General features: G+C 40.6%; 1 protein-coding gene across 1 annotated transcript; it reads left to right on the top strand.

Moving 5' to 3' along the window:
* Nucleotides 1-612: 612 nt before the first annotated feature.
* lancl2 (LanC lantibiotic synthetase component C-like 2 (bacterial)) lies at nt 613-23,546 on the top strand. Its single transcript, XM_085362600.1, has 9 exons — nt 613-786; nt 3,886-4,003; nt 4,767-4,974; nt 7,049-7,196; nt 13,879-14,025; nt 16,335-16,517; nt 18,747-18,923; nt 19,926-19,998; nt 21,329-23,546. The coding sequence occupies exons 1-9, from the start codon at nt 622-624 to the stop codon at nt 21,403-21,405; spliced, it is 1,296 nt and encodes a 431-aa protein (XP_085218726.1). The 5' UTR covers nt 613-621; the 3' UTR covers nt 21,406-23,546.
* Nucleotides 23,547-24,184: the final 638 nt, after the last annotated feature.

Genomic DNA, 24,184 nt, shown 5'->3' with positions numbered 1-24,184 from the left:
GTATTACTCATGGCATTATTTATTAATCTCTCAATTTAACAACAGTCCAAGGTGACATTCATTAAAGTTTTTTTTTACCCTCGGATGTTAAATGCAATACTTCGTGTTTGTAAAACTTGATTTTGAACGTGTTCAATTTGTTTGTGCTCTATTTCTAACTTTCAGCTGAAGTTACATTCAGTATTCTTTTGGTCTGTGCGATGCAAAGCAAAATATATTTCTGGGGAATAACAGAAACAGCAGTGAAGAATATGCCTTTAAAAGTACTCAAGGAAACCGAGACTGAATGAAAAACGAGGACTTTTAATGTAAAATGAGTAACTCCAAGCTTTAAACGTCATTTTGTGTGAATCAAAATAACTTTTAAAGGGTAGCTTTGCATGCTTTTTTAATTTCGATTAATAAAGGCATGTTGTCCTGTGGCTTCTTTTGTATGTCAATGGCATTAGACAAAACATAAATACACTACTCGATCCTTTTAATGATTACATTCCATTTACATATTATTTCATGTCACTTTAGTGTGGTTTAAAACAATATTTCTGTAAGGCGATTTTTTATTTCCACTATATTGGCTCTACAGCGTACTGAGATATTTGGCCTTGCCGAGCCGCCGTAGAGATGGGAGATAACATGTCCAAGCGACTGAAGCTGATCTCGGCTACAGACGCAGAGATGGAGGAGCGCTCTTTTTCAAACCCATATCCCGACTGGGACCAAGGAGTCCTCACCTCCAACTCTGGAGCGGATGTAGTTTGCAATGACTCCCTTGATTCGGAAGGAAAGGTGAGATGTTTTCCCTCACTTTGGTTTTCACATCTGCTAACAGAAAGTAAAGCTAGCGTAGCCCAGGCTTGTTGTTGATACTACGGGACTGTTACGGTGTGGGAGTACCTGACATTGAAAGGGGTTCGTTTATGTTAGCGCATATAATTTCTTAGCTGTGGTTTGCGTCTGTCATCAGTCTAAATGCAATAATATTACAAAGCTAGTCACGTTTTGTCAAAGTAAGTAAAAAATACAGTTGTTTTTTGTTTGTTTTTTTTAGTTTCCGCGTCTGGGTCCTCTGGGTACACATATTACAGTACAGTAATAATCGGTGAAGCTGGTGTTATGGTCTGAAATGACAGTCAGATCTTGGAGGTTTCTTTCACATAAACAAAAAATAAATAAATCTGCAATTAAATTCCACATATTTTTTCCCACTGACAGGTATGCTTCACCAAATATAATCGTATCGTAAGTTTGGTAGTCAAAGTCTAATTTTAGGCTGTTTTTGAATCCTGCAAGTGAAAGTAACTAATTTTTTCATTGGCTCATATGAAGATGGTTTTACCCAACAAAATAACTCATCTCCAGTGTTTTTAGGAAGGTCATAGAACAGAATATAGAACATTCAACGTTACGTCGTCTGTTTTTAAGTTATTCAAGTTAATATCTTTACATCTTTATACATTTTATTAAATTTATACCTTTAATATAATTTACCTCTGCACTCTTATTCCTGTCTTTTAAAAACAAGAAAAATATTAAGAGTTTGGAGTTGGTTACAAAAAGAGAGAGAGAGGAGCTTCGGAAAATACCTGGATTTCAATTTTCTGGTCGTCAATGAATTTTCAAGAAGGCTCGTTTGCTGTTATGTTGAGCTTTTTGTATTTTTTTCACACAAAGCTTGGCTGCTGTAAATGTGTATTGGCATTTTGAAGACTGTATTCACCATTACAGACATATAGTTGACCTGTTATAACACATTTCTCTCTCTGTATTTTGCATCTGTAATGTTGTTGTATTATTTCGCAACCATGTCATGAATTCAGTAAGACTTATTAGATACCCAAAGACTGCCCAAAGACTTTATGATTCTGTGAAACAGAATTTAACAGCTCCAGAAGATCAAGAACGTAGCAACTTATCAATTTGTTGCGGTAATTGTGAAACTATGTTCAGAATATGTGCATGAACATACTCGCACAGGATTGGCTGAGACGCTGTACACAGCCGTTTGCTGACTGGCAGTGCCTGAAATTAGATGGAAAGCTCAGGAGCTAACACTATAGCACTGTATAATTGTTGGCTGTTGAGGTATATCAGCAGCCCCCCTTCTTTTCTTTTATTGTATTGAAAGTTTATTCGCCAAATCAATACAAATCACAACAACAGTCTCCAAGGCGACTGTTGTTGTGATTTGGCGTTATATAAATAAAAGTGAATTGAATTGAATATTCACTGCTAACACCAGGTGCACTCGCTCCTTGTGTTTCCTACCTTTACTCATGTTGTGGTCCATGATATCATTCAGCTGTCTCCTCAGTAAGTATTTTGACCCACAATAAGACAAAAATTCAAGTCCAGCATCGTGGACTGCAGCAGTTGGAATGCGCTTCGTGTTCATTGAAATTCAACAACAGGAAGAAGCTCATCAGGCAGGCTTAAATATGCTCAAGTATTTTTTTTGAATTTAATGGCATTTGCCAAAAAATCTCCAGATATAGAAATTTACAAATATTTGCTAAAGTGGATCCATTACAGATGTTTGCTAATGAATTGTAAACACTGTTATATTGTGTTGAAGTCAGAGCTGTAGATTTTTGTGTCACCGTCATTAAAGGCCTCATTCTCCTCTTTGGCTGTTCTGAAGATTTCATTGTTATGCAGAACAGCACCATCTATTCATGTGTCTGTCACTGTGTTCTTTTCCTTCACCATCGAGCTCCTCGTCGAACTGTTGCAGAGCAGAGAGAACAGACAGCCTTGGTCACAGTTCTCTCTGGTCAGGCTCTGACGCTCAAAGCCTCACCAAATATTGACTTTCAATCTTTTTTGTTGCACTTAAATGTTTCAGTTCATCAAACAAATTTAAATGTTAGACAAAGATAACACGAATAAACATAAAATATAGTTTCTAAATGAAGGTGTTTGTTATTAAGGGGGGAAAAATCCAAACCTACATGGCCTTGTGTGAAAAAGCAGTTTGATTCAGAATTTTGCCCTGCCCTACTTTTCAGCGCATTCACGCTGTAGGTGATTCTGTGTGAATGGATTCTGTAGAGAATTAGTTCATTTCACATCCACAAGCAAATCAGCCTTTAAAGCATGGCCTGACCCATGATGTTAAATTAGTAAAAAATTGGGCCTTGTGGAAAACAACCTAATTAACATTTGCTTAAATGATTCCTAATGATAAGAAGATTGGACCATGAACTTATATCTGAGCATTTATTAGATTTGCCACTGCTGCTATTAGCAGATCACATATAGACATTGAGCTTGCTCAACCTATGTGGATGAAAACATTAGATATTGTTCTAATCCTGACTTGGGAAACTGAATTGGGTGTTTGTGATCGATTCGACTTGGTGTCAACAGCAGAGAAAGGAGAAAATGGCACGACTGTGAGCATATTCAAAATAAAAAGTTACTCATCTGAAATGAAACTAAGCTGAACAACATACTGGTATTTTTTCACTTCTCATTTTATTTATTTTACCAAGACATTCAAATTCAGTAAATGTAAATGTATGGTCTTGGTACATTTATTTGTTCCATTTTCTTTTACAGCATCAGGAAAGCAATGTTTATGTCCAGCCTAATGTTTCTTTACTGTCCCAGTCTCTGCGATTCGTATCAAATCAGTACTCAGCAAAAGCCGATACCCATACATTTATGTCCTTGACTCAAGACAGCCTAACTCATTCATTGCTGTGTATAAACAAGCTTAAATATGATTCTGTCTCCCAGTGCATGTTACTTAACTTCCTGCTGCTCCCTCCCTCCTCTGTTGTTCCATCTGTGCTACCACAGAATCAGCATTTAGCTTTATAGCTGATGGATAGTGCAGCTCTTGAGTCTGACAACTTGGAGTTTATAAATGTATTCTCTCTTCAGGTTAGCACATCCTTTCAGAAGAAGGTCCAGAGTAAGATCAAAGATCTCCTCCAGCAGATGGAGGAAGGCCTAAAGACAGCCGACCCCCATGACTTCTCCACCTACACCGGCTGGACAGGTGTGTCCCTGACTACTCTAAAAATGTGAAGAGAGCACAGTTCTGTTATCCATCCACCCAAAAATATTCTCTATTTTATACGCTTAGGTCCATAAGTATTTGGACAACGACAAACACTAATGTTCTCTCTGTACACAATTAATAGATATTAAATTAACAGTTAACACTGAACTGAAATGCAGACCTTGAACTTTGATTTAGGGATTTAACAAAAGTATTGCAATAAAGGAATTGCAGATATTTTTTGTACATAGTCCCCCATTTACAGAGAAAAGTTTAGAGGTTTAGTCTAAAGTTCAAATTAATAATGACACAAAATATGTTTCAAAAGCAACCCAAGAGTTTATTAAGGCAAATAAAAAAAATCAGTAATTACCAGATGTAAATCATTGACCTTATCTATGGTTTACATGATTTACAGTAGAGAGAGCATTTTAGTTAATGAAGATAAAACTGGAGCCAGAGAGAGGATGTGCTGCAGTGTTTGGTGGCACGTTTGGTGATTTCTAGACTTCGGGCAGTCACTGGCTGCAAAAAAAAATAAAATCATCCAAGCGTTAAGAACAGGGCTTACATTTGTCCTGTAACTGAAAATTAGGGACTACGTACAAAAATGTCTGTGGTTAGTGGAATACATCTGAATTAAAACTCAAAGTTGCTACTCAGTCACATCTAGACTGTTTGATTTAAAATCCACAGTGGTGGTGTGCAGTCATTGTCCAAATACTTATGGACCTAACTGTGTCTTTTCTTTTCACTGCAGGCATTGCATTGCTGTACCTTCAACTGCACCGGGTCTCAAATGAGGCCTCCTACCTGCATAGAGCCCTAGACTACGTAAAGAGGACCATGAGGATCCTGAATGGGCGCAAAGTGACATTTCTATGTGGTGACGCGGGGCCTCTGGCAGTGGGTGCGGTGGTCCACCACAAACTGAATAACACGACTGACAGCAAAGAGTGTCTGTCCAGGTTAGACGGATTGCTTGAGATGCTCGATCTTTATCTGAAAGAGTAGCAGAGTCTCTGGTGAAATCGTACTGCTACTGTGCACTATATAAACCCCATATATACAATGAAGATTTAGTCAGTGACATAAGTGTAATTTGGCATCCATACAGACAGGATAGCTTTCCCAGCCCCATGTAGGCTTTGATGGTAGGCTATTTCCAGTTTTGCTTTGGAGTGTGTTTGTTTTTGGGTCACCCCACTGGGCGGGCAGTGTGAACAAGCAAGTTTGTGAAGGCAATGACTTCAGAACGAAGCAATAAAGAAGCAATGGAAGCTGCCAGTATTTTTTTTTAATTGACAGCACATTCCCTGAAAGGCCCGTGTGGTAGAAAGGACCTGAAGCCCACAGTGTTATGGACACCTGACTGACTTTATTTACGATTTGTTTCTTACTCATGCAGCTGCTCTTCCAGCTGCCTCATTCCATGCGGCACAGCTCTCCCATCAGGTCCCAGTATCCTACTGAAGTAGGGCAGGCATGGTCAGGTGATGGAGAACAGCTTTGTGGGCCAGCCTCCCCTGACACAACAACCTGAACCTACTTCTTTACTCCTGCCACCTCATACCCCCATTGCCCGACTCAGGGCGCCATCCAGCTTAGCCTTTGAAGAGGGAGTCGACCCTCCTCAGGCACTCCTTCTCCACCGTGCTGTACTTGGCCTCCTGTTCCGTTTCCTGGTGATGTATACAACTGGGCGGTCGGGCCCTTCTTTACCTACTGGGACAAAACTACCCCCAGCTCTCCGTTTGAAGCTGAATAAAAGGGAGAGACAAGTTAGGAGTGTGAAGCAGGGGTTTGTTTATCTGTACGACCACCCCCTCGCACTGCTATAGCCACTGGACCAGTTCTGGGGCTTCCTTTCGGGTGAGATCAATCAAGGAAATGATCGGGTCCACAAAGCCAGGCACAAACCGATGGTAGTAACCAGCCAGCCCCAAGAACTGTCTCACCAGGATACGATGGCTATTTTTTGAGGCGGAAATGTTGGAATTTGGCACCTCCAGCCCCAACTCATCTCTTTTGTTCACCAGGCTCACCATTGTAGCAGTTTCAGCCTCTCTCCATGCTTGGAGGAGTTTGAGGTGATATATCTGTGGGGCTCCTCCCCTGTCTGATTGTACCACCTCATAGTCAGCGTCCCCCGCTCACCGCGAAGGAGGGAGTGATACAAGCCCTTTATCTGCTGGTGGAAATTGAGTCTAGCCCTTCTGTTGCACAAGTGGTGCGACTGTTGTTGTGATTTGGCACTGTAATAAAATTGAATTGACTTGAATTAAGGGATGCGTCAGGCATGGGATTTTTGCGTATGTCCGCATGCACACACGACAGTTGATACTCCGCTAGTGTCACTGCTGCCTCCAATCTTGTGGGCTGGTGGCGACGCATCCACTCTGCCATTCTGGCTGGGAGCCCCTTCACAAACTGCTTAAGCACCAACCGCCTCCACCAGGCGCTCCTTCCCCTCCTCAGGGCTGGGCCACAGCCACCTGGACACCGTGTCACTGCCTGGCATAGGCGAACGGCTAGTCATCCGATCCCCTATGAAGCTTTGATGGTGGTCCTCCAAGGCGAGCTTCATCCGATCTACAATTATATGCCGGACATCCACAAAATGGCCCCGTGCCGTCGCAGGCAAGCTGAGAGCCGCCAGCTGAGCCTCCCCCCACGGTCTTGGTCATGGCATGAAAAACCTCCAAGAAGGCTAAATCTTAACTGCACTTAGGATATTTCATCTTTGATCGTATGCTCACATTGGAGAGCTATGTTGAAATTGTAATCCTGAGGTAAAATCCGATATCATGGATACTAGAAGACCACCAAGATAAAATAATGAGTGTGTCAGTAAGAATAATACGGGGTTTTTAAAATTCCTCAACCAGTGTATTAATCCACATTTGCTGGTGCTGTGAGGAGCTGCAGTATTTGCGGTCAGGATAGTGAATGAATATTATCCCCCATGGCTCAGGTGGAAAACAAATCTGTGCTTGATCCGTACCCCAGCCTCATGCAGTGATTGTTGTGTTTCTCCATCAGGCTTCTTCAGCTTCAGCGGTCTGTGCTGAGCCCAGACTCTGATATACCAGATGAGCTGCTGTATGGTCGTGCTGGATACCTTTATGCTTTGCTGTACGTTAACAAAGAGATCGGCACTGACGCTGTGGATGAGGACACCATTACAAAGGTGAGACTTGCACATGTCATATGTGCTTTTTCAGATTAATAATGATAAAGACATGTCTGACAATGTTATGTCACGTTGTTTGTTAACATTCTCCATGTTTTGCGAGGGTATTCTGCTCGTGTATGGTGTTGTAAGCAACACTGTACTGAAGTGTTCAGCCCTGAATTGGCTCATTGTCACCAATATCTGATCCAGCTTTTTGAGGGAGGATAGGATTCATATTAATGCTCCAGATACCTGATCTATGCAAATCAGGATAAATTCCTTATTTGTCCTTAAACTTCATTTTGAGACAGAAATCTTCATAATGCTGCATTTTGTTTACGCCACATAAACGTAGTCACCATGCTGTCACTTAGGTCGCACACAACCCTTTAGTTACTGGCCTGTTGAATTTTTGGAGCCACAAGTAACCATAGTTAGACTGAAAGGTGAAGTACTGAGTTATCAGTTTGACCAGTGATGTACCAACACCTGTAGAATTAAATGATTCCCAACAGAGGGTTTAATACCAGAACAAAAATGGTCAACTCAATTACTTCAACTCCTTTAATAAAAGTTGCTTTAAAACACTGACACCGTAGCAGATCATTCAAATCGTAGTGTGACAAGACTGATACTGAAGTGTTAGGATAGTTGCAGAGTAGCCTAGTATTGTTGCCGTTACATTAAGTTAGTATAAGTATTTAATGACAGCCATGCCACCTTTTACTCTATGCAACAAAGGTGATGTCTCAAACAAAGTGGTGAGGTGCAGTTCAGGATAAGGTAAAAATAATAATACTTTGGAAGTTGTTCCTGACTCTGACCTTCTTATTAGCAAAGACTTCTTGGAGAGGGTTGGCAGTGGACGGTATCAGAGCACAGAGGACATGGGACCCAAAAACACAACATGCAAACTCAAACACACTGTGACTAATAATCTCTCATATTTTTTGGTTATTTATTTAGGAACACACAGTCACTGCAGGACCAGCTGTCACCATTTGGTGTAGCGCCAGACTGAAATACACATACTGTGCCCGATTTCTCACTCGCTTTCTTACAAATACACTAGGGCTGAACAATTATGGAAAATAATCTAATTGCGATTTTTTGCCCCAATATTGCGATTGCGATGCGATATGCGATTATTTTTTAAGGTCTTTGTCTTCTGTATTATTAAACAAAGACAAGCAATACATCATATAGTATGGCCAATACTATATTACATTAATTTTAAACTGTTCTTTCCTGGAAGACAGACCTCTGTTATGATGACATGAGGTGATGCATGAATTGATGACTGACATTTTTATTTAACTTCTTCAATCACAACAGTATATTTGAACATACACAATAGTTTATTTTTAGCTTACAAACATCTGAGCATAAAGTGCTGACAAGGAACCCTGGTGTAAACATTAAAATGAAAGTCAGTACAATGTGCAGATTGCAGAAATATACATAAACAAAATCAGTGGCTTTACCACACTCAGTTTTTCGACATCTGTGAACTACTAGACAGTCATTCAATTAAAAAATAATATTAAATAAATAAAACTAATAAATAAAAAATACACACATCTTACTGATCTCTGCAGTCAGTAACATTACACATAAAGTGCAAACATAATAGCAATTGTATAAACACACACACAAACACGCCTTTAAAGTTTAAAGGCGTGAAATTGGACGCTCTAGCCTTCTGATTAGCGTCACCGCTGTCTCGGTGGAGTTTAATAAACTCGGCCGTCTGCTTCTTGCTATCTAAAATATAACCAGACACTGGTGTAAATTCTCGACTGTCTCATACTTCTGTTTAATAAGTTTTCTGTTTGACGTTTAGTCAGCTGTGTGAAAACCAAGGAGGAACCCACCCGGGGGATTAATAAAGTTTTATTTTATCTAATCTAATAACTTTAATCTCAGCCAAACCGATTTACTCACGAACAAACAAAACACTGAAAAAAGCCCAACAATAACATTTTTAGGTTGTCTAAGTGACTTATATATTACGTTTAACCCGAGCAGCGAAACTCCGCGGTGATCTGAAAATGATGTGCCGGGAGTTGTGCCGTTCTCGGCCGCATCAGTAACCCTCGAGCTCCCGGCTAGCTGTCGAGCTGGTGGGTAGCAGACGCCTCTGAAAACGTCGAAGCACTTTTGCAAATATGGGATATCTTGATAAACCGAGCAGATATTTGATGTTTACACAACTACTTTCTCGCCTGAAAATATGTTAAAAGTTTATTTTGTGACCCTGAAAGATTAGTATGAGTAATTTTAAAACTCAGTAGCGGCCGCCATTGCTGGAAACTGGAGTTTGGCTGGGCCGCGCTATGAATTCTGGGATATGGTAGTAATTTGGACAGCCTTCGGCGCGTCGCTGTGACGTAATCGGTCTACAAATGCGGCCTCAGGAGGATGCAGCCCATGAATTTGGACATGTCCAGAGTATAATCGCAGCCTTTGCGGTTAGAAAATTGCACTTGATCATGTCGCGATATTATCGCAAATGCGATATATCGTTCAGCCCTAAAATACACACACAAAGTGAGGAAAGGGGTGAGAGAGTGGGCAGTAGCGGACGCACACAAGCTATCGTTGTTTTCAGAACCGGTAGATAAAAGTACTTTCATGGCCAAATAAGGAATAGAAATCGGATGCCCCAAAGCACCCAGTTTCCTGCAGTGCTGCACTGCTGTTCATCTCATTGTCAGCTGTGCTCGTATACCTGTCACCACACAACAACACTCAGCACTCTGGAGGCTTTACCAAACAGTGGCTCTCCTCCAGGACCCGCTTTATAGATGCTTTTATTTCTTTTTCTCGTGCTCAGATCTTTGCTCTCTGTTTTCAATCTTGTTCTGCTGCATTGTTGTCTCTGTGTGTATCAGTTATTAGAGAGATCTCTGGGTTTGCTAGTTATGCGTTTTTTCCCCTTACTGATTCCCTGAGTAAATGTGTGTGTGTGTGTGTGAGCGAGCATGTATTCATATCTTTGTGGGGACCAAAGTTCAAAGTTTACTATACTTGTGTGGACCAGCAGCCCTTATGGGGACCAGAATCCTGGTCCCCACAAGTTTGAAGGCATTTTTAAGACTCAAAATGTGTTTTTAGTGACAGGGTTACAGTTGGGTTATGGTAAGGGTTAGGCATTCATTTTTCTGGGTTAGGGTAAGCAGCTAGGGAAAGCATTATGTCCCCACAAGATATGAATACCCAACAGTGTGCATGTGTTTGTGTTTCAAATGCCAGCCTGTCAGGGTTTTCTGTTCTTTATAGTGCGATGTTAAAATAATTTAAATTACAAGATGGGTTGAGAACCCTGTTAGAGTAGCAGTGGTAAATTATTAAGCTAAACCAGTCAGTCGTAAGGTCAGCTCCATAATAGGAAGGATTCTGCCACAGGGAAATGGACAGCTGCAGACATGACACACATGAGTGGTATAGATCTTCATGGAGCTTCATAGATCTGTGTAATGTATAACACATTCCCTGTGTAATGAACAGGGGATGTAAATCTGTCCTGCCATGATGGAGGCAGTGCTGCTGCTGCAGAACTGTTTTTCTTCACTCTGTCTTGCTTGGGGACATGATATACTGCTGACTCAGAACCCCGAGCCCCTTCAGTTCCACATATAGGCTACTGTGTATTACTGCATATATCTAAGCAGAATGTCCAGAAAACATGACTATAGAAAAACACAGTAGCTTGTCAAATATCCTCAGCACAATTTTGGGATGTGATTATTACCATGAGGAGAAATCGTCATCTCTAAGCAGTTTAGACCATTTGTGTTGGTGCAGCTTGGTGCAGGCATTTGAATATTACGATGGTTATGATAAAGCTGCAATTTTGAACTGTGAAGTTTGAGTACAAGCTCCAGGTTCCTTCCCCATGCTTTTTTGCTGTTTTCGTCCTATCAAGCAGAAGTGTAGCTAACTTGGGATCCATCTTCAATTCTAAATATGGAAGCGCTTCCCTGAAAAACACATCATCTGGATGGGATCCACTACAGAGGATGTTGTGTCCATGTTTTCAAAAAGAACTTCAGATTTGGGATTGTCGTCTACTTTGTCTCAGTCCATTTTAAATGAGCTTTGGCCCCGAGGAGGTGGCTGTGTTTCTGTGTTTCATACACAATGGAGTGATCTCCATGACAGGATCATGCTTGTTTTTAGGCAGACCACCTGAAGTTCCAGAGATCGCAAGCAACCAGTACTGATTTCAGCCTCCTCTGCAGAAATGTTGCTGTTTTGATGATATTATGCACTGTAGCTACTGACATATTCAGTCTTCACAGTTTTATGTTGAGGAACATAAACAATAAGTCCCAGTTGTCTCAGTTTAAACATTTGATATGGTTTCTATGTTTGGTAGTGAATTAAACAAGGCTTTATGAGCTTTGCAAATCACAGCATGCTGTTTTAAATTGTAACTCTTCCTCTGCCAGGGTGTCCAGACGTAAAAAAAAGAGCCAGTACACCTAAAGGTGGAAGATTAACACATAGGTGTTCATGTTAGTGTAAATGTGTCTTCTCTCCTTTAAAGAAAGTAAACAGAAACATATCTGAGGCTGATCGAGCAGCCACGTGTCATCCTAATCACCTGCTCGACCAATCAGTGGAAGACAAACTTCTGCTCCTTCCACATGGCAACGCCTCAGTTTAATCCAGGTTGTTTGGCTTTGGAGAAAGTGTTCCAGCTTATAGCTGTTCCTAAATGGAAGAGCATAAAGAAATCCCTCGTATAACACCCTGCTGCACATAAACCTTAGTAGCTGGTGTGCAGCAGTCTCATTGAATTTAAATCCCTCAACCTCTTAATCTAACCCAGATTTAATGTTATGGATAATTCTTTAGCTCTCAGAGGTTTGTGTCATATTAGTGAGCTGATAAATGATGTTGTCTTTCTGTTCAGAAGGAAGTATTTGCAGACAAGACATAAGATGCAACACCCACAGTCATAATGTCAGGCATGCAATGTTGTTGTCATAGACACACTGAGAGCGGTGGCCAGAATTAGTTATACAAGCATAGTTAGATGAAATATTCCAGGGTTTCTGATTGTGTAGTGTAACTGACACCACTAACGCACAAACGCACGTTTCCAAAAAAGTGATCCTAATATTCTAAAATAAGAAGCTAACAAAGGCTTGTTGTGTTCTACGATTTTCTATTTTCAGACTGTGATTTTTATTCTTTTATTCTCTCTTTTCTCTTGACAAGACACTCTGACAAGAAATAGCAGTAAAAAGCTTCCTGTCATCGGAATCATTTAGCCATCCATTGCCCATCCTCATCTGTGCCCTGTAGGCTGATGTGTGTGTCGTTTTGTATGTCTGTCTGCTTTTTGCTTGTCCTATTTAAAGTATTATTTTGTGTTATGTTTTATTGTGATGAAAGATTGTCCTATATGCATCAAATGATTTTAAATGGATCCGTACTTTATTGTGAAGGAGGCTAATCGTCTAATAAAAGGGAATTTTGTTAAGTGACGTGAGATGGTTGTTGTAAATTGGCACAGTGTAAATTAGACCACATTTATCTAGATTTTTATCATATGGGAGGCTCTGTGATCAAAGCATTTAAAATCGAGAGAATTTAGTCATGTTTGTTTCCTACGTTTGATTAGAAATGAAGATGAGAGGTTTGCCTGAAGTTTAACCTGCCTACCATCTCACATGGGAGACATGTAAAAATTTTCCAACTGACGACAGGTGATATATCCACGCAGGTGACCCTTTGATGGGCGGAGCAATGTGATCATCCACAGACTGATTTGCGGGTTTAGAATTTATACAGTTTTTTTGGAGGGAATATTTGAGCTTCTTGTCTTGTTTGTTTCATTATTAATATAGCTACTTTTTGTGGATTAATCATTTATTTATTTGAGATGTGCCAAATCGCACAAAAAACAACATTACATCAGAGTTTTTCTTTTGTTTTGTTTTGGGGTTTTTAACGTTCGCTGGAAGAGAAAGTTTGATTTTAAACTTACTTTTTGTTCAATTATGTATTTGTTGTTTTGTCGAGTGTTTAAGACAGATAAACACTGGAACAGCCTGTAAACACGGTGGGAAAAAGAAGCCAGTGTCTCTGTTTCCCTCCCCACCATTATTTTTTTAAATTTATTTTATTTAAATAAAATGTTTTCGTTTTTTCCTGAATGTAGGCTGCTGCCTTTCTTTCTTTCTGTTATGAGTTTGAGAAAACAAATCGCTGCACTGTGAGGAGGGTGTCATTAAAACAGCGCTATTATTTTTCCGTTGACCACTTCTCTTTCTTCAACCAACATTATTAGCAAACTTACCCAGGGGCAAAAAAATGAATCACTCTTGTAAAAACGATCGGTAAAAGGCTCAGCCTATCGTTCATAGTCGATACATTCATCCAGTCGCCTACTGTGCCCTCTCTCTGCCGTCGTTCTATCCATGAGGCTGTCAGACAAATAATAAAGCAAAAGTATAGTTTTGCACCAGTAGAAATGGTGTCTCCCAGGTCATGTTGTTCTTATAGTTTTATAATGAAACTGTAGGTTTCTCACTTTGTCATTTTGAACTGAATGCTAACACTCCACTCTCTCAGCTCTGTAGTAAAGATGTTATATCAGTTTCTGCCAAACTGTGTGTTTGGATTCAAATGTGAGCTCAAAGGTTCCTTTATTTTTCCCACTCTTTCTCTCTCCAAACGTCAGGTGGTCACAGCCATTGTGGAATCTGGTAAGAACATGTCAGCAGAGCAGAAGAAGACTGATCGCTGTCCACTCCTCTATGAGTGGCACAAGAAGCAGTACATCGGCGCTGCCCACGGCCTGGCCGGCATCTATTACATGCTGATGCAGGTAGGAGAAAACAGAACGCGGTCTGTTTAAAGTCAGTGGGTTTTTAAAAACGAAAGATTATTTTATTCCTCTATATAAATAAGTTCGAAAGTATTGCTAAAGCTAATGTTATCTGTCATGTAGTTATTTATGGAGAAACACTCGAAGCTTCTGATCTTCTGGTTGATGATGCACAATAAATTGTGTCATTTTGCTACATCAGAGAAATGAAAGTATTTCTTATTGATGTTTTTTTCCAAATAGACTGACTTTCATTCTAGAGTAACATTTAATATCACTTGTATATAAGATCACGCATTTATATACTGTAGCCACAAACACACACGCATAAATGCACAAAGTGACATCCATGTAAGTGAATCCAGGTAATGTGCTTGCAGTGTCAGCGTTGTTGAATCTGTATTTTTGCTGACAGCTCTCGCCTGCAGCCCGTGCTGCAAGCCACCTGCCACCTTCTTTGTGAGCACTGCAATCTAATTATTGAGGAAAAAACAATGAAGAGAGGCCAGAGACTGGATCCAGATTTCTCTGTACTCATTTTTTATGTATATGTTTACTGAAAAAAATATATAATAAAAGCACCAAGTATGAATTTTACTTTACCTGAAAGAATGAAGGATTATTAGCTGGAGGATTATGTTTTCCTTAGTGCTGTTATATCAGAATGGGCTGAAATCTGTTATTGATTATAGATTTGGGCAGATAGACTCTTTATCAGTATTCGGCATTTGGAAGAAGAACTGTTTGATTAGTGGTGTTGGCAATCAGTAAGTCATTGATTTAAGGTTTGCTTAATGTCTGTTGTTTCTTACTGTTCTGGGCTTAAAGCCAGTAGAGGAGCTGAGACTTTCTGCAGGCAGACATCCTGTAAGTGTTGTTGGCGGCTAAGATGAAGCAGTTTTGTGTGAAATCCTGCCGAAGCATGGCCTACAAAGAACGACCAAAGTGTTCCCACTGTGCATTCAAATGCTACTGGGTATTGTTAGCAGCTAGAAATGTGTTTTAGATATATTCATATATGCACGCATGTCAAATTCATGGTCACAGAAGGACTCGAGCTTATCCCAGCTGTCACATGCATACAGTATGTTACTGTGTGCATGTACCATTATGGGAAAAGTCATCATTTATCAATTTTCAAGCAATGTAATTCTGAAAATAGTCACAACAAATACATTACTTAACAGGGCAGCCACACTGCTCAGTTCAGATGTGTCTTGAGATTGTATTGTGTGTGTGTGTGTGTGTGTGTGTGTGTATGGGCTATAAATGCTTACTTAAACCTTGACTTATTAGGCTTATTAGACTTATTAGACGTTGGCAGTCAGAAGTTTAAAGTAACCTAATGAAACATGTTTGACCAGAAGACAAGAATTCATACTCTAATTATGATAAAAGTTGACACTAATGTCAGCACAATAAAAGGTCAAAGATACAGATAAGGTCTGGACCGTAGAGAGACATGAGCGACCAGCCAGGGACTGGAATCACATGATTTTCAGCATTTCTGGTGCTGGCCAGGGATTGGCACACACCGACAAAAAGTCGTACGCACCCTGACGGCCGCACACTAACATGTCCTTGTAGTGAAGGTATAAACTGTTCCAGCTAGTTATATAAATCTATTGGACGTGCTGTTGTTTGAAAATTCATTGCTGTACACTCACCTTTACCTCAAATTGTTTCCCTTACAATGTAATTGTTTGTACCTGTGGGGTGCCAGTTTAGCTCAAGGGGTGAGCCATGTGCCGTTTGGCAGGGGAGCAGCGCTTTGCCCCCCTCTCCCTCTTCCAGTTTTTCTGTCACTCTTTGCTTTCACTGTCAGATAAAGGCAAAACATTTCATATGGCCAAAATAAATCAGAAAAAACTGTAAGTAGCAAAATCTGACTGAGTAAGAATGCAAAAAGATGGGTGGCAACACAGCAGATCGCCATGGCAACAAAGATGATTCCATTATTCATCTTGTGATTTATAACAATAGCAAAAGCCTGATTTAAAGTAGCTCACTGAAATCTGTCCACAGACTTTTGTGTTTTCTCTGCTGTTCACTGATGTTCTCATTAACACATGAGAATCCATCTTTCTCTGTATGAATAATTCATGACTGTAGCAATCAAAGTATGTGTTGAGTCCGTTTAGATCTTATAAACATCTGCTCTGAAACATCTGCTCTGAAAAGCTGTGTTTCACCAGCTTTTCTGCTGCCATTAGGAAAGGTGATAGTCACCTCCTTTTGGGGCATTTAAAGAGAATTCTGTAAATGTAGAGCTGAACAGTACAATTGAAATTAAACACTGTCCCTTTCAGTCTGGAGCAAAAGTCCATCCAGACATCCTGTCAGAGTTGGTTCGCCCCAGCATCGACTACGTCCGCCACAAGAGGTTTCGTTCAGGAAACTTCCCTTCATCCCTGAGCAACGAGAGCGACCGGCTGGTCCACTGGTGCCACGGAGCGCCCGGTGTTATCCATATGCTTATCATGGCCCATAAGGTGAGAGTTCTGCGGTCAGCAGCCACCCTCTCTGTCTAACACGCACAAACAACACTGTCACCTTGTGGCACAGCTCTACACTGCATGAACAGTTTATTGTGTTAAACATATTTGTGAAGCATGTATTATTTGACACGTCAAAGAAAAATCATGTTGTTGATGGGATGTTGTTTCGCCTGGCGTCTAACACTTTGGCTAATTTCGTTTTTTTTTCTTGGTCCATTAGGAAGCTACATCACAGCCAACATGCTGCCATTCTGGCATTTTGCTCTTACTAATGAGACTCTGCTTTTTATTTTTTGCTGTTGTTTTGGCACAGTGAACAAAGCACTGCACTTAACAATGTTCCGCTATTAACAGAACACAACAACTGTGCCGTTTGTGTCACGCGTTTAAACATTTAAACTGCCACATGTTTTGTTAGTGGCAGATTTCAGGTCGGCTGTTGAAACTATGCTGCATGCACACGTTGTGCTCCCACTGATGGAGTTGTGTTTTTACAATAATGGACGGCAAGTTGAATGATTTCAGAAAATATAATCCTGTTCATGAGGCAGAATAATGGTGATGTATTATCACAGAGGGATGCTCCATTATTAGGGCTTGAAGTTCTCTTTCACTGTGCTGGATCTCCATAAATGTGATGTTTGGACTAATTTCGCAATTATTTGACAACAGTAGGCATACTGTGTCATATTCATAGTCTCAACCAAGACCTATTACATTATTTTATGGCTCTGACAGTGTTGCTTGAATGCAAAGAAGCAGCCATACATCAAAATGATCCAGAAAACACTGCTTTGTTCTGCAGTCTGATGACTGAAAAAAATGGATGTCACATCCTTTAGACTAAAGAAGAGAGGTACCTCCGACATGCATCACTGCCTCTGATGGAGGGCTGCGTTAGCGCCTATGGAACCGGCACGTTGGCAAGCCACCATCAGCGGCTTTTAAAGGAACAGATGCTGCCATACAGAAAACATCGTGGTCATGGACAGCCTTCCATATTCGATGATATCAACTGATATCACTAAATCCATACAGACATTAAGTTGTTTTCAGACAGTCAGGGGTCACTGCTTCCTAAAATAGCCGGTATTTTCCAGCTTGTTATCACCCCTAGTGGAGTGTTGGTGAGCACCCCTGCAGGTTACAGTGGAAGAATACATCATGAGTTAATTTTAGCAGCATCAGAGTTCACCACAGAGACATGAGCTCGTATAAAATCAACATGGCTGAAGTTACTTTAACCATGTAGCTAAGGATTCGTCTGCATGTCATATATGGTCGGGTTGTAGGAGTGGATCTAGTTGGTAGCTGTAATAGGTGACTTGTGCCTTGCTGTGTGAGAGGAATTCTCGGGATAAGTAGGAAAGGCGAGGGTACATGGTTCTGCTTTCAAAGGAAAAGGAGAATTCTGAAACAGAACGTGAGCTGCTGGTGTGTTTGAAATGAGAGCGCAGCAGCAGTTTATAAGATTGGCTGGTTCCGTGTATTCAGGTGGAAACAGAAGGAACTGTCACTGGGACGAGTTTTTAAAAAGCGCAGGTTCTTAATAGTGGATTGTTTCTTTCCTGCTCCTTTCCTGTAGCTGATGTTTCTGTGTTACAGCTAAAAGCTAATAATAATAATAGAGAGAGGTGGGGCCGGATACAATTTCTTCTACATTACATGGCAGCTCTGTAGAATGCAGCTTTTCAAAGCGCTCCCTGCTTGACGCCATCACGGACCTCACACAGCTGTGGGAGACTGGCTTATATAATCACATCCAATCAGGCACACTGTCAGGTCTGCACTGTACTCCTACTGTGTCCTGTCAGCTTCATACCTGTCTGATAGGTCGTCTGTCACCTCAGTTATGAGTTCAAGTCGCTTCGCTTTAGATTAATTTATTTCTTTGAAATGAGATCTGGATGAGTGGTTTAGTTTTCATGTAGGCAGAGTCTTTATCTCTTCTGCGAGGACCATACAGCGTCAGGTTTGTAGATATTATATGGGCTGTCTGATACAGGGGTTACATTTACTGCTGGTTGCCTTGAGTTGACGATGCTTTCAGCTTATGAAGTGTTTTCACATACAGAATGCAGTTTGGGTTTTGTTTTTTTTAATTGCTACGATATTTAACAAAAAATGTCAAAATGCTGACTGCATCTGTTACGAGTTGGCAGTAGCTGTTGAAAGGCTGACAAGGTTTGACTATCCTGTCGGCTTCATCCTGTGCCTTGCCAGATTTTTAAAGAAGAAAAGTACCTGAAGGAGGCTGTAGACTGCGGCGAGGTGATATGGCAGCGGGGTCTGCTCAGAAAAGGCTACGGTATTTGCCATGGAACCGCTGGCAACGGATACGCCTTCCTGTCTCTCTACAAACTCACCAAGGAGAAGAAATACCTGCACCGCGCCTGCAAGGTAAGACCGAGGGTAAACAAAACAAGATTCTCAGTAGTAGACTAAATATGCACAAGCAAGAAGTGGCTCTAAAGATGCCGTGGTTAAAACTGTTGTGGATTCATGCATGATATGATTTTTTCTGAATAATTTAAGCTGCCCTGTTTAACAGACATAACGTTGGTCATGGCATTAAATGTATGTTCGTATTGGACACCAGAGCACCGTGAAGCCTGTTGAGAGGAGACCTGTAATGTACAGTCTTCTTACTCGTGTTTCTAATCATATGACACAGCAGCTTTTCAATGTGTGTAGTTGTGGTAAACGTATACGCTTTGAAACACCAGTAACTGCAAATGTAAAAAAGTACACAGCAGGCAGCATGGTGGTATAATAGACTGTTAACAGCTGATCTGTGGCTAAGAGACGAGCTGCGTCTCCTTTCTGGAGGTTTTGGTTTCTTAAAAATAAGAGGGAACTGGGTGGCCTCAAGCTGACATGTTTTGCCTTAAAAGGAAATCTTGTGCCACTATCTTTGAAAAAACAAGTCCAAATTGAGTTTTTTTTATTCCTGGTTTCTTATATTACGGCTCACTATATGTCATGATGTACTGGGGAACTACAGGACTCTTTAACAATGCCATGGAAATGTTACCATACAGATTTTTGGTCATACTGCACTGTCTTTGTCTCACGTGAGCTTTTTCTAACAGAGATCCAGCATGGGATTTATCATGTAGTCTTTCCACTCTTACCTAGCTTGGTTAGCTCAGTGCATCTGTCATTACTATAGCAACCAGACTGTAAACATGTTTGTTTGCACTGTGAAAGTTGGGCTTTTTGACATGTTTTTAAAGTGACTTGTTGACAACCAACTTAATGAGCCAATTTTATTACATGATTCATGTGTGCCCCTCACATTTGGCAGAAGGTTGAACACTGAAGACTTATAAAAGGAAGTCTATTTTGTTGTTTTTAAGAAAGAATGATGTTCACGTGTGCTCTGTTTTTATATTCTAACAGTTTGCTGAGTGGTGTTTGGACTACGGGACACATGGGTGTCGTATCCCAGACAGACCATACTCCCTTTTTGAAGGTACTTAATTCGTATTGATTTAATATTTCACATATCGTCTGTGTCATATTCGTCTGCATCTTCTTCTGTCTGTGTAGCAGCTACTCAGCTGTAATGGGTGAAATTTTCCTTACATTTCCACACATGTGTAATGTTACATCAGGAATGATGGAATATGACTTTATTTCAACCATTCACCCCTGTAGCACAGTGTGGAAGTGGTTAGCACTATGGCCTCATATCAAAAAGGTTCCTGTGTGGAGATGTGGTGCTTCTTCCTGTGCCTGCACAGGTGCTATAGATTCATCCCACAGTCCAAAGACAGTGGTTTTATTTGTGAATCTAAACTGCCCATGGATGAGAGGTAGATGAAGTGCTTAAAGTAGATAAAATAAATATAAAATACATATAAAATAAATAATATAAAGTATATAAATAAAAATATAAATAAATTCAATATTATGAATTATGCTTAAATGTGACTTGTAATCTGAAGTGCTTTGCATAGTCAGTAAGAATAGAAAAGAATAAATGCAGTATATGAATAAAAGTTCCTCAGTAGATAAGCCTTTGTGTTTACCTAATAAACATTTTCTGTTGCTTGGAGGTCTGTAATTTAGTAGATGTCTGACACGTAGCCACATGCAGTTGGTTGGTTATTTGGTTGTGAAACAGTTATGATTAGATCACAACATCCACTCTAGGTACCAGGTGATGTACAGTATATGATGCTTCTCATTAAACTCTGTCTCATCGTGTGTTGCATGTTAAGCTTATTTCTACGAGCCTCTGGTCGATCAGAAGTTACTGTGATCTATTGCAGCGTGTTAGCACAGCTGCATTATAACAAAAGGTTTTAATCTGTTGGCTGTCTGTGGAGCTTTCAGAGGTCTGAAGGCAGAAGAGCACTCTTTTGCTCTCCAACCAAAAATAGGTGTAGAGGACACGGCTTTTTCAGTAACTTCAGCAGATTGCTTTTCACCTTTCACTTAAACAGCAAAAATGGCAATTTCAGCTCACTCTTCTTAGCAGAAGATTTTTAATTCAGCTACATCGGACGGTTTTCAAGCATGAACAGTATGTTTAAGGTCAAGTCAAAGCATCTCGACCTGATTTAAGTCACTTGATTGGTCACTTCAACTTGCTGGTGTGTTTTGGATTGCCGCATAAGTCGAGTGAGCTTGAGCTCAGGGGAACGGACTGATGGCCGGGCATTGCCCTTGTGGATTTTTGGTAGAGAGCAAAGAAGAGAAAAAGAGATAAAGAGAAGAAAAAAAAGAAAGAAAAGGAAAAAAAAAAAAGGCATACGGTGAAATGTGTATCCAGCAGTAATGACTGTTTCTCCACTTAGGTATGGCAGGAGCCCTCCACTACATATCAGAGATGGAAAACCCCGAAGCTTCGTGTTTCCCTGCCTTTGAACTTTGACCTGACAGCCCCTGACTTTGGATTACGAAGGGGAGGCTTAATATTTTCAAGTTAACTTTCCTTTAAAAGTACGCTGCTCAAAAAAAAATGAGGGGAACGTTTAAATCACACATTGGATCTTGATAAATGAAATACTCACTCTGAAAATCTTTAGTGTCATAAATTTTGTAATTATCTTGAGAACAAAATGATCTACTAACAGTGAGAACCAATATCATCCACCCTTTAAGGGTTTGAATTTAGAAACCACACCAAAAATCCAAGTTAAAAATAGGCTCGTCTGACCTGCATCATAGTGTGGCTCAGCAGTATGTGTGGTCCCCATGACCCTACATGCGCTCTTAGCTGATGTCTTTAAATCTTGTTCTGGACTTGGATCAAGGCACCAGTAAACTTCTGGACAGTGTGTGGCACTGTTTGGTGGGTTTCGATGGACCAGTGCATAATTTTCCTGAGAATCTTCATATCTTCATAACTGGCGTCAGTGCCTTCATCATCCAGGAACTGCCTTCATTCTCGCCAGCGGAGGACAGACATTGTTGTGCACCAAGAGGATCCCAGGGCTTGCTCCAGCATGAAGTCTGACATTAGATATGTGGATTTCATCCTGATACCAAACATGCAGGTCTGTTTCACTATTTCCCATGTGAACATGCTGTCATCATAGGGCACTAGTGTGAGACCTCCCAGTTTCGGTGGTATCTGAGAAAAATCAGTCATGAGGATTAAGAGGAGAGCATTGGTCTGTGGCTGCAACCTGCAAAACCATTCCCATTTGGGAGTTGTCTTCTTGTTGCTTTTCCATTGTTGCCACATTCATGGCACCAAAACAGGTGAAATTAGTTGACCATAGTTTATGCTTCCAAGAATCCTTGAAGCTTAATTGACTGTTTTATTCTGAGATCATAAAGTGTTCCCCTAATTTTTTGAGCAGTGTATTTTGATAAAACTTTCAGCCTTGGTCATGCGTAAGTAGTGACCAATATTAGACATTCAAACTGGAAATAAGTGCAACTGATTAATTATTTGTTGGATTAAAGACATGGTTAGCTTTTCTGTGATTAAAAATGTACAGAGAATGTTTTTGGACAAAACTACACATTCATTTATGGAGGTGTAGTAAAAATAAAAGAAGCAGTAGATCGATGGAGCGCGACCATCGTATTGCCTCTTTTTCTCTTGCTGAAGATAGACACTGGATCTGATGTTGGAACGCTGTCAGAACTCGCCTATAATGTGCTGAGAAAAAGACATGGACCTCATGGCTCCCCATCAACACATTATTGCCAGCTGGGCTTGGTCACAGGAGCACATTCTAAGCACTCAGCCTTTAATATTGTAGCACTTAGGCCAAGAGAGCAAGTGTGGGTGTGTGTGTGTATGTGTGAAGATGTGCATCTCTGTCAAATGAACTAAAGCTGTTGTGGCATGCTCACTGTTATTGGCTTTTGGTGCCTCATTGTGTGTCAGTGTAGTAGTTATTCTTCCTGTATTTAGGTGTGCTGTTTCAGTTCTTCATGTGTTGATCGCATAGTAGGCAACATGTTTCTTTGCCCTCTTTTATTTTATTAACAAGTATAAAGTAGCTCCGTGCTCTCAAGCTGACCGTCAGCTGTAAAGTCTGTCTGCAGCTTTTCTGTTATAAAAATACATGTTCCAATTATAGATGTCATAACATGTACTGTATATTTCGGCAATACTGGGCTTTGACTAATTTCGATCTTTTTAAAGGCTGAATAATTGCCTAGCATACATCTCAAAGAGGGAAAAAACATGAGCCAAGTGCAAAACTGAATCAATTTGGTTTTTGTGAAATAAAAACAGGGTCAAACTTGTATGTACTGGCTCGAAAATGTTCAAACATCTGCTTGGATTATTCAGCCCAGTGCTAATGAAAGTGTCAAAACCTCTTCAATTCCTCTTAGCGACTGGCTGTATGTGGTTTCTTCTTTTTGTCTGGTTTTGTTTGACACCACTGAACAACTTAGTAGTCTGTGTTCAGGAAAAAGTGTATTTCGGATCTGAGTTATACAAGTCAGGTATATTTATTAAAGAACTATAGATTCAAAAATCAGCTCAAACAATTGGACTACATCACATCCACTTTGCTATGGTCTTAAAAACCTTTCTTTTCTTTTCTTTTTTTTGCATTTTGAACCAATTGCGGATGAAAATTACTTCTTCATTTATACAAGAAAAAATGATTTGCAGTTCCTGGTCACAATTCTTTCAGCACTGGTTTCATTTTGGTAATGGATCTGTTGGAAGAAGCATGACTATAAGGTTCAAATGGTTGAAAGTTGAACAACATATAATTCAGTCCATCTTCTTCTGCTGATCCAGGGTTGTGCTAAAGCAGAGAAGCCCAGACCTCCCTCTCCCCGGCCACCTCCTCCAACTTGTTGGGGGAACACCAAGGCGCTCTCAGGCCAGCTGAGAGATATAATCTCTCCAGCGTGTCCTGGGTCTGTCCTGGGGCCTCCTCCCGGTGGCACATGCCCAGAACACCTCACCTAGGAGGCGCCCTCGAGACATCCTTGTCAGATGCCCGAATCACCTCAACTGGCTCCTTTTGATGTGGAGGTGCAGCGGCTCTACTCTGAATCCCTCCCAAATGGCCGTACTTCTCAACCTATCTCTAAGGGAGAGGTCAGCTACCCTTCAGAGAAACCTCGTTTCCGCCACTTGTAACGCGTTCTTGTTCTTTTGGTCACTATCTACAGCTCCTGGCCGTAGGTGAAGGTAGAGACGTAGACCAACCGGTAAATCGAGGGCTTCA

The sequence above is a fragment of the Diplotaxodon limnothrissa genome, linkage group LG9, assembly GCF_057381915.1.
Source record: "Diplotaxodon limnothrissa isolate DT_005_m linkage group LG9, D_limnothrissa_male_GT1.1, whole genome shotgun sequence".
Classification (NCBI taxonomy): Eukaryota; Metazoa; Chordata; class Actinopteri; order Cichliformes; family Cichlidae; genus Diplotaxodon; species Diplotaxodon limnothrissa.
Note: the sequence above shows the minus strand (reverse complement) of the source record. Positions and strands in the feature narration are given on the sequence as shown.